This window comes from Chiloscyllium punctatum, chromosome 32 (assembly GCF_047496795.1).
Source record: "Chiloscyllium punctatum isolate Juve2018m chromosome 32, sChiPun1.3, whole genome shotgun sequence".
Taxonomy (NCBI): domain Eukaryota; kingdom Metazoa; phylum Chordata; class Chondrichthyes; order Orectolobiformes; family Hemiscylliidae; genus Chiloscyllium; species Chiloscyllium punctatum.
The window spans coordinates 41,164,764-41,176,067 of NC_092770.1; the positions used below are offsets into that span (position 1 = coordinate 41,164,764).

General features: G+C 44.0%; 1 protein-coding gene across 2 annotated transcripts in view; it reads right to left on the reverse strand.

The window, feature by feature from the left end:
- slc13a4 (solute carrier family 13 member 4) overlaps positions 1 to 11,076 on the reverse strand; it is a 115,823-nt gene extending 104,747 nt beyond the window's left edge. For both annotated transcript variants that reach the window (XM_072552155.1, XM_072552154.1), the window contains exon 1: positions 10,434 to 11,076. In XM_072552155.1, the coding sequence (XP_072408256.1) occupies positions 10,434 to 10,583 (150 nt within the window). In that variant the 5' untranslated portion in view covers positions 10,584 to 11,076. The remainder of the gene's footprint in view (positions 1 to 10,433) is intronic.
- Between the last annotated feature and the right edge of the window lie 228 nt (positions 11,077 to 11,304).

Sequence of the window (11,304 nt, forward strand, 5' to 3'; positions counted from 1 at the left end):
AGAGATGTTTGTAGAGACAGGGACAAGGAGTAAGACAGTGATAGGGAGGCATTCCAGGAGTATGAGGGGCATTTGGATCCGCATCAGAAGCGGAGGTTATTAGCAATGACCATTATCATGGTCTCCACTGGGGAGTACTGAAGAGGAGGATGAGATTCATAAAGATATAATGTCAAGGTTCAACAGGCAGGCAGGCAGTTGAAGGCAAAATTCAAATTATCATGTCTCCAATTGGCAGGGGAGGATGGTGAAAGTGTTAGGTTATAGCGAGGTGAAGGATCCATGGAAGATCTGGGGGGATACCTGTTGGTCAGGCAGAGCCCAGTGTTGACTAAGTCCACCATGAGCTACACTTCCTGCCATTACTTGCCATTTTCTAGGTGCAAATTGCAACTGAGAAATGAATCAAACAATGTGTCTGGTCAGTTTGATGGGTAAAAGCACAGCATCTGTGTCTGCACGACAATAGGATGTTGAAGGGACAGAAAAAAAAGCATGTATTTGCAAGCTGCAGTGTGAATTAGCTTGCAAAAATTTCTTTGTCCATATGCAATGCACGCAGAGTGAATGTGCTGAGGACTCAAATGTCAGGTGAAGTCATTTTGCACCCTGTAATTTGTACTTGGAAACCTAACATTATCATTTAAATGATGTAGAAGTTAGTGGCATATTGTGCTTTGTACAATGGGAGCAGACAAGGTGATGTGATAGATGCTGAGGAGCCAGGGCAATGGGGTGCAGTCATGCGGAGAGGAGGATGAGGACATTGAGCTGGATGAAGGTCTCCTTATGGATGACAGGTCTCAGCTGCCTCAAGCATTGGTTGAAGGTGAGGTGCAGAAGACCATCACGGAATATGGAATAGTTGTTGCTTATGATACCAGCATTTGGTTTGCGTTGTGGGGTGAACACTATTAGTTTTTTTTGTTCCTTTGAGATCCAGAGAAGGTCCAGAATTTCATGGACTTCCTTTGATATCTCCCAATGGTACAAGACCTGCACTGATATTATTCGGTACTGATATGGAAGGTCTAATCTAAGAGCTAAACTGAAGCTATGCCTAGTCTGATATGGTAATGGTGGTGTGGATCTGCCGGCATCATGAAGAGATCAATAGTGGGAAGAATCTAAAGAGAAATTAATGGAAAATATTCTGCAAAAATGTGAGTTACTACCTGAAGTGCATAGACCTTTAAGAAAGGAGCAGCCAGTCAGTCAACTGCTGAAAAGTGTTCCAGTGGACCTCTGTCTGTACAGGCTTGTGGAAGCTAAATCAACTAGTATGTGCACTCCATGGCAAAAAGGCAACCAGAAGCAGGGAGAAACATTGCAGGTAAAGTCAGTTTGAGCTACAGATAGTCACATTTGGGAAGTAAGGGAGTAGATCTGAATTGTAATAAAAACTGAAAGAACTGCGGATTCTGTGAATCAGAAACAAAAACAGAAGTTGCTGGAAAAGCTCAGCAGGTCTAGCAGCATCTCATGAAGAGAAATCAAAGTCAATGTTTCAGGTCCAGTGACCCTTCCTCAGAACTAGTGGTCGCTAGGAAAATGTTGGTATACATGCAGAAGTTAGGGTGAGGGGAGAGAGTAAACGATAGATGGGGATAGAACCCAATGAGAGAGAAGAACAGTTGGACAGACAAAGGAGTAGATAATGATCCGGTTAGGAGGATGAATAGCTGTTAATGGAAATTGTTAGTAGCTAACAATAGGTAGTGTGCAATGACAGACTATGTGATAACAAGGCCTGGTGTGTGTGGTCGGGGCTGGGACATGGGGAAGTTCGGGCCTTAAAGTTGAACTTGATATCGTGTCCGAAAGGTTGCAGGGTTCCCAAGCAGAAAATGGCATGTTGTTCTTCCAGCTTGTGCTGATCCTCACTGGAGCACTGCAGCAAGCCAGAGACAGAGATGCTAGCTAGGGAACAGAGTGGCGTGTTAAAGTGGCAGGAAACAGAAAACTCAGGGTCTTGTTGCCGGCAGAACGTAGATGTTCTGTGAAGTGGTCACCCAGTCTACAGTTTGTTTCCCCAACTTAGCGGAGACCACATTGTGAGCAGCGAATGCAGTTGACTAGATTATGTGAAGTGCAGGTAAAGTGTGGCTTCACCTGGAAAATATGTTTGGACCCTTGGGTACTGAGGATGAAGGAAGTAAATGGGCAGGTGTTACACCTTCAGCAGTTGCAGGGAAAGTGCCGTGGGGGTTGGTGTTCGGAGTGAAGGAAGTGTGGACTAGGGTATCCTGGAGGGAAAGGTCCTTGCAACCCCTCTGCCCATCCTATAGACTCCTTTACCCAACTCCAACATTCTCCCTTCCCCTGGACTCTTCCCTCTTTTACCTGCACTCGATCTGTTCATTGAGAACCACCGACGTGACATTGTCACCTAAATTTCTCTGCCCCCCCCACCTAATCAAACCTATCTCCCTCTGAACTGACAGCACTCTATGCACTACAATCCAACCCTGACTTTGTTATTAAGGCTGCTGATAAGAGTGGCGTACTGACCTCTACATTGCAGAGACTGAGCACCAGCTCTCAGATACTTCCCCCATCTTCCCCTGGTCCATGACCCCATCATGGCACATCAGGCCATTGTATCAACTGCACTCACCCAGTGATCTCCCCCCACTGCCTCCAAGCGGATAGATCCCCAGCTCCGCACAACTCACTTCTATCTCCTTCCAAAATTCCACAAACAGGACTGCCTGGGCAGACCCATTGTTTCAGCCTGCTCCTGCCCTACAGAACACCTATCTTCATACCTTGACTCAGTCTTTTCTCCCCTGGTCCAGTACCCCCATCAATATACATCCCTGATTCCTCTGACATTTTATGCCAGTTTCGGAATTTCCAGTTTGCAGGCTCCAGCCACCTTCTCTTTACCATGGACGTGCAATCCCTTCACATGTCCACCCCCCCACCAGGATGGTGACAGAGTTCTCTGCTTCTTTCTGGAGCAAAGGCCTGAACCGTCTCCGCCCACCAGCACCCTCCTCCACTTGGCCGAGCTCATCCTCACCCTACAACTTCTCATCCAACTCTTCTCGTTTTCTTCAGGTCAGAGGGGTGACCATGGGTACTCAGCTGGGCCCCAGTTATGCCTGTCCCTTCGTGGAGTGTGTGAAATATTCCTAGTTCCAGTCCTATTCCGGCTCACACCCATAACTCTTTCTCTAATATATCGATGGTGTCATCGGTGCTGCTTCCCTCTCTCATCCAGAATAGGAAAAGTTCATCAATTTCACTTCAAATTTCCACCCCTTCCTCACTTTCACCCGGTCTATCTCTAGCTCCTACCTTCCCTTCCTTGACATACCTGTTTCCATTTGTGGGGATAGACTGGCCACTAATATTCACTACAACCTCAGACTCCCATAGCTACCTGAACTATACATCCTCAAACCCTGAATCTTGTAAAGACTCCATTCCATTCCAGTTCCTCCGTCTCCATCACATATTTTCCGATGATGCCAACTTTGACAAGGGAGCCTCTCAAATGTCCAGCTTCTTCGTCAACCAAGAATTCCCCAGCACTGTTGTCAACAGGGCCCTCAACCAGGTCTAACTCATCTCCTAGGAGAAAGTGAGGACTGCAGATGCTGGAGATCAGAGCTGAAAATATGTTGCTGGAAAAGCGCAGCAGGTCAGGCAGCATCCAAGGAACAGGAGAATCGACGTTTCAGGCATCAGCCCTTCTTCCTGAAGAAGGGCTGATGCCCGAAACATTGATTCTCCTGTTCCTTGGATGCTGTCTGACCTGCTGCGCTTTTCCAGCAACACATTTTCAGCTAACTCATCTCCCACACTTGGAGCCTCACCCCCTCTCTTCCCTCCCACAACAGCGATAGCATTTCCTTTGTCCTTACCTACCATGCCACCAGCATCTACATCCAACAGATAATCAGCCACCATTTCTGCCACCTCCAACGGGATGCCACCGCCAGACACATATTCCCCTCCCCTCCCTTGTCCGCCTTCCGCAGGGATCGTTCCCTCTGGGATACCCTGGTCCACTCTTCCTTCACTCCCAACATCCCCCACTGCAACCACCATACCCCCGCACCCCCACCCCCCACCACTGCCCCACGGCACTTTCCCCTGCAACTGTCAAAGGTGTAACACCTACCCATATACCTCCTCCCTCCTCAGTATCCAAGTACTCAAACACACCTTTCAGGTGAAGCAGCACTTTACCTGCACCTCACACAATCTGCATTCACTGCTCACAATGTGGTCTCCTCTACATTGAGGAAACAAAGCACAGACTGGGTGACCGTTCCGCAGAACATCTGCATTCTGCCCACAAAGAAGATCCTGAGTTTCCTGTTCCCTGCCACTTTAACAGACCTATCCGTTCCCTGGCTAATATCTCTGTCTCAGGCTTGCTGCAGTGCTCCAGTGTAGCTCAGCACAGGCTGGAGGAATAACACCTCATTTTCCACTTGGGGACCCTGTGGCCCTCCAGACTTAATACTGAGTTCAATAATTTTAGGGTCTGAGCTCCCCCATGTCCTAGGCCCTACCACACACACCAGGCATTGGTATCACATCATCTGCCATTACACAGTACCCATTGTTAGCCACTAACAGAGTCCATTAAAAGCTATTCATCCTCCCAGCTAGATCATTATCCAGTCTTTTTTCTGTACAACTGTTCTTCTCTCTCTTTGGACTTTATCCCTACATATTGTTTACTCCTTACCCCCTCTCCCCATCTGATCTTCTGCACATAAACCAATATTTTTCTAACTACTATCAGATCTGAGGAAGAGTCTCTGGACCCAAAACATTAACTTTGATTTCTCTTAACAGATGCTGCTAGACCTGCTGAGCTTTTCCAGCAACGTCTGTTTTAGATCGGAATTGAAAACTGGCAGAGGAGTGGACAATGTTAGGATCCATCTGTAAGTTAAGTCCCAGATGGTAAAGGTAGAAAACTTATCTGTTCTTCATTGTGAAACTAGAAAAGGAAGAGAACAGAAATACTTACTATTAAAAAAAACATGCTATCATTATGAATAATGCTCTAATGTGCTGAAGGAAAATCTAAAACAGGGCAGACAGGGAGATATCAGCACGCTGCTTTGCATCACTAACATGGAGCTCCTCCAGGATAGAACACAGGCAGGACTTCCTCTTCCCCAGGACTAGCAGAGGAAGCCATGACACCAGACCATGCCAGCTTGCTCCAAGGATGCCACGTGGGTTAAAGTAGTCCCTGCCATCTTGAGGAATGCAATGTAGGAAGAAGCTGAATGTCCCTTCCACTCAGTCAGTGTATGTGCCACCATCTCCGCCCCGTAATTTCACAGATTCATTTTGAACAAAGGGAAATTGACGTCTCACTTTGCCACTGGGGACCTGGAAGTCCTGGTGGACAGGGGGTACACACAGTAGCTGCCCATGGAGTATTCCCTGAGATGTTGGTGACCAATGAGGAATCAGAGGAGCAAATGGAGAGCTGACTGACAGATGACTGCTTCAACTTTCATATCAGGAATTTCAGCACCTAATTTCTATCTGGAGAGTGGGAGAATGGGAAACTGTGTGTTGATGAGGTGAAATAATGAAATAACACAGATGTGAATCATGTTAATACATAGAACTAGGCCTTTCACCGATCACTGATGAGAATCTCATCTCACTGCTCAACACTTAGGTGGAGATGAGACTTCTTGCTCTTAACATCAGGAATCCACTTACTTTTGAGGAATGTCAGACTGCCAATCGTGTACATTTCTCTCAATGGCAAAGCAGCATGCCAATTACCCTTTGTCCAATATGTTAGATGCAACTGAAAGGAACTGTCCAGGGCAGCTGTGGACTGCCAGCTTTTGACTGGGTGCATGGTTGGATTTCTCATTCTGCGGCCTCCTCAGAAAGAACGGCATAAACATCCTAACCTTTGCCAGCCAGCCTGACCTGCACGAACAGTGTCCAGTTATCTATGGGCCACTTCAATCTTTTGGCTTCATTTTGAAAAATATCTCTATATCCCTTTCCTCAAATGATGGGATTGACTGATTTAAATAACTCCAGACCTGACCTTGATTTTGAGGCAAATCTCTCCTGCACTTCTTATACCTGATGTGGAGGTGCCGGTGTTGGATTGGGGTGCACCAAATTAAAAATCACATAACACCAGGTTATTGTCCAACAAGTTTATTTGAAAGCACTACCTTTTGGAGCACTGCTCCTTCATCAGATTCTTATACCTCATCTCGTGATACTACCATACTGAGTCATTGGTATTTGCCACAAGCTCCTTTTTACCTTAATCCTGTTATATCACTTAACATCCATAATTCTCTGGTCTTAGTTCCACTCTTTTTCTTTATGGTAACATTTGCCATATGCTTTCACTATTTCCTTCTTTAATGCCTCCCACTGCTGACTTTTTTTGTTAGGAAGCAGCTGCTCCCAATCCACTTGGGCCAAATTGCACACAATTTTAGTGAAATTAGCCATCTCCAGTTCATAAATTTTATTCCAAGATTATCCTTCGCCTTTTCCACAAATATCATAAATCCAACTGAGTTATGGTCACTATCTCGAAAAATGCTTCCATATTGAGACATCTTCCACCTGCATGGGCTCATTTCCAAATATTAGGTCCAGAACTATCCCTTTCGTTGTTGAGCTTTTTACATACTGGATAAAATGCTCTCACACACAAACTTTAAAATTGTGTCCTGCACACCAAGACCTAGATCATTATTTCCACAAGGCAACCTGCTCCTGTAACTCACCAATCCTATTAATATTACATTGTGCATTCACTGAACTCTAATTTAAGTCTAATTTAGACTTCTCCTTACTCCAATTCCACCAATTACTATTGCCTCTCTAGTGCTATCTGCCTCTCCCAGTATTTTGTGCTCCTTGTTATGACTTTCAATATTCTCTTCAGTTTCCTATATGCTTGTTAATTCAGCTTAAATCCTTCCCAAAAACCATGGACAAAATAAACTACAAGGAATTCCGTTCCAGCTCTGTCAGGTACAACCCTTTCAGTTTGTACAGGTGCAATCTCCCCCATAACCAGTCACAGTCTCCCAGGAATACAAAAATCTCCCTCCTGTACCACTTTTCCAGCCTCATAAATGTCTGGTTTATCTTCCCATTTATCATATGTGGCACTGGGAGTAATCTAGAGATTATGACTTTTAAAGGTCCTGCTTGCTAAATTCCTACATAGGTCCCTAAATTCTATTTTCAGGATTGCATCCCCCTCCCCATATATTTCATCAGTACCAATGTGATCCACACACTCTGGCTGTTCCCCCTCCTCCAGAAGAATGACATGCAACTATTCTGTAACATTCATGACTGATGTATCAAAGAGGCAACAAACCATCATGGAGTCACGCAGATGGCCACAGAGTTCCTTGTCTGTTCCCATAACTAAAGAATTCCTATCAGTATTGCCCTTCCATTCTTCTTTCTCTCCTCCTGAAAAGTTCAAACATCTGTGATGCCATGGGCTTGGTTCTTGCTGCATCCTTCAAGGATCAATCATTCTCATCAGTATCTAGAATGGAAAACTGGTTAGTGAGTGAGATGTCTGGAGAATGCTGCACTAAAGCATGTTTCCCTTTGGACTGCATGGTAACCATCCCCTCTCTATCTGCCTGTTTGCCCCTAATTTGTTGTGTGACCACCTCGCTGAACATTCTATCCATGTAGACCTCTGTCTTACAGATACATCTCCAGCCACTAATGGAGCTCCAAACCTTGGAGCTAAAACTTGTGCTGCCAAAGACACACTGCACATGGGCTTACCTAGATCGCGTGCAGTGTCCACGACTCCCCACTTACCATGTAGTCGCATTGTGCTTGGTTGAGCTGCCCTGCCCCATGTTAAACAATTTTTATCGCTTTAATTTTACTTTTTACTGTTTACCCCAGTAGAGGTGACGTAATTTTTTCATTCCTCCAAAACAGATTCTGACTGTTGCTTCATACAGTCAGATACTGATTGATATTTAATATGCCATTTAATTGTCACATTTGTAGTTAATTGATAGGAATGTGTTAGAAGTCCGTCGTTGAAAATATACACTTTTTACTTCAGTTTAATGTTCTGATTTTATTTAGCGTAACGTATCTGTTTATGTAAAAATGACATCAGATAGATCTAATAAATCAGGGATTTTGGTCAAATCAGAGTACTGCAATTTGACCAGGAGAACTTTTTATGCGTATTCCCGTTCAGGTAGATCAAGAAACAACAAAAAATGTACAAACACGTGGTCCCAAGCAGAAAATGCAACACCACTAACACCAGTGGCCAACTCAAAGCCGACTATTTCCACCTTGCCTTACAAAACTTGGGAGGAGCTGAAGCCATGAAAATTTAAAATTAAATATCTAGATCGTGAGTGGAAGCTTACTTCAAAATGCATAATGTATTTTTCTCGTTTCTTAAGTATACAAAGACACAAAAAAACAGTGGAAACAAACATTAATTTGTCCCATGATTTTGCTAAATAGTAATCAGATTGCAATAATTTCCTTTGAATGAGAGCGATGAAGCCTTTGTTCACGGACAGTCCTATTCCAGCAATGAGCTCAGTACATGTAAAATGTTTGGTTTGCTAAATCCTGAAGGTGTCTGCAGTACAGACTTTTATGGTACGCACATCCCAACTTTTAAAATGACAACAATCATTAACTGGATGCCAATATTGTCTCCTCATTCATGAGCAATATAAGAATCCCAGTAGGTATGGGATGTGCTGGATGCAGTAATTGTGGCGGTATACGAATTCTTTGCTTCATCCCGTTTACTTATTTACTTCTTTATTAGAGACGGAGTGCGTGAGTTGTAGAAACTTATCTCCTGTTATCTTTGTTTTTGAATGTAATCCTGAAAAACTGATATAGATGACAGTATGTAAAGTGCACTGAGACATGATTGTGTAATTAGATCAAATACCCACTGCCCTTGATGTGATTAATTCCTCCATCAGCACGTTTTTAAGTACGTCTGACTGTGGATTTACATCTTCCTGAGACCAAAGTCCATCGTAATTCCTTTTATAACTGTTTAATTTCTCAGGAATCTTGAAAAACAAGGATACACCGAAGTGTTATGCACCATAAGCCCCAAAGAACTTGTTTTCCCAAGTTCTCTGAAAGAGTGCATACAGTTTTGAAACTTTTAAATGACAAATTTCTAACTGACATTATCACACTTACAGATGGGAGTAACCTAACTTTATTCAAAAGCATAATAGAGCCTTATTCTGAATATTTTTAACGTGTTGTAGAATGGAAATGAAAGTCAACGATCTATTAAACTCCCATGATCCGGGCTCCTCCTATAGTCGAATGTAATTAAATGATTAGTTGATACAATTGTGAGCACAAAGACTCCGATGGTCCAAGTTTTAAAAGGTGATATCATTCGTGTCCATGATTCAGGGAAGGGTACAAGTCTGACACAAAGTTCAGGCCGCCACCTACATTGCAACACATTGTCAGAGGTGTCATCCTTCAGGTGAAAGGTTAAACTGAGACCTTGTCTGTCTGTCTGTTTCTGATTAGGCCGAGAGTTATAAATCCTCAGGTACCTTTCAAAGAAAATCGGTGAAACTGCTGCTCCCGATCACCACCAGAACTAGATTTAACTGATATGTCATTGGTGTTCACATTGTAGTCGCATCTCAAGGTAATTGATTTTGTATGAGGCACTGTGGGACATCTCTGAGGAACTAAATAGTGTCAATTCTTTATTTCATTCTGTCATCTTAACCAGGATACTTCAGTTCATCCCAGGAATCCTGCGTTAAGGAGTAATAAAAGTATGGGGCCTCTCAATCTCAGTGCTTGATAGCTGTTATTGAAAGCAGGTGTAATATTGAGGAGAAACTTGAATTCAATTGTCATACCTCAAATTTAATAACCCACTGTAAAAGAAAAGCTCCGGACTCACATTAATAAAATCAACTTGGACGAAGTAGTGAAGGATTATACTACATTGGAGAATATCCTTAAATGAAATCACCATTTTGTAGAAAGAAGTAATGTTTAAAACCCATCTCTTTGACCTCTAATTGCTGTCTCCTCATACATTTGTGGGACACACTATGCATCTTTCTACGTTAAAGATATTTTAGAAAGACAAGTGTTTTTCACTCCGGAATCTGCGCAAACTATTGATCTGAAAGAACAACTGGCTCTACTACCGAGCATCACTGGTCCTATGCTATCTGAAGTTATGAATAGATTAACTGTAACCCCATAATTTAACTCATTCATTGCTTAAACTGTACAAGCAATACCCCTCCCCATTCAAGAGTTTTGATTAACCAATGCAAAGTTGCTCATGATGCCTGCAGTTAAAGGCATTAACCTGAAACCCGAGCAACAGATGTATTTTTAACAAAGCTAGATGGTAACATTGAATGAAATAGAGCACTTACACTGTCAGGGTAGAGGACAGGCAGGGGTAATAACAGAAGAGGGATCAAGATGACCAGCAACAGCTTCCGGGCTCTCCAGATGTTCCTCAACATCCCGGTGCTGTTGAAACTGCGGGTGTTTTGATGTGGCTGAATGACGGACTCTCTCATTGGACAGAAGGTTGGAGCCGGGCCTCTGACAAGGCTGGGTACCTTCTGGAAGTTTGAGTGCTCTTCGGAAACACCTGTCCAGTTCCAGATAGGAGAATTTTCCTAACGTCTTCAAGAACTTTCTGTGAAAATAAAACCCACCAATAATTCTGCTCTGACTTTCTGCGAGTCTCCGGCGTCCAGTGTTAGTGACAATTTCTTAAGGTCTTCTTTCCGAGGGTTGTTCAAGGGCGTTTCGGGTGTGTAACTCCCTCCCGTGTGCAAGACGTTGATTTCTTCTGCTCAGTTTCAGAGGGTCAGGTTCAGCCACGGAGGCGGTTGTAGACGCTGCGGCGTTTTCTTTCTCCCCTTTCCTGGGACCTGTTGGAAATCTGCAAGTTCGCTGTTGACTTTCCTGGATCGAGTTGGAATGTGCCAGACTAACTGCAGTTCTTTCTGCCTGTCCTTTACCCTGTCCCCGTGTCTCTCTCGACCCGTCAAACTTTGCCCCAGAACTTTTAGGGCTTTCCCACCCCCCCCCCCCCCATGAGGGAGGTGAATTGGAGCTTTGATAGGGTCTGCCCACATGCCGGGAATCCCCGCCAATCAGTGAGTAACAAACTCCTTTTCCTGCCAATCAACTCGTAGCAGTCGAGAGCAGGACGCCTCCCATTGGAAAGTGGGCGGGTGTAATACCGACAAACTCCTCCTGCCATCGTCAAAGACACAGACTGAATCAACA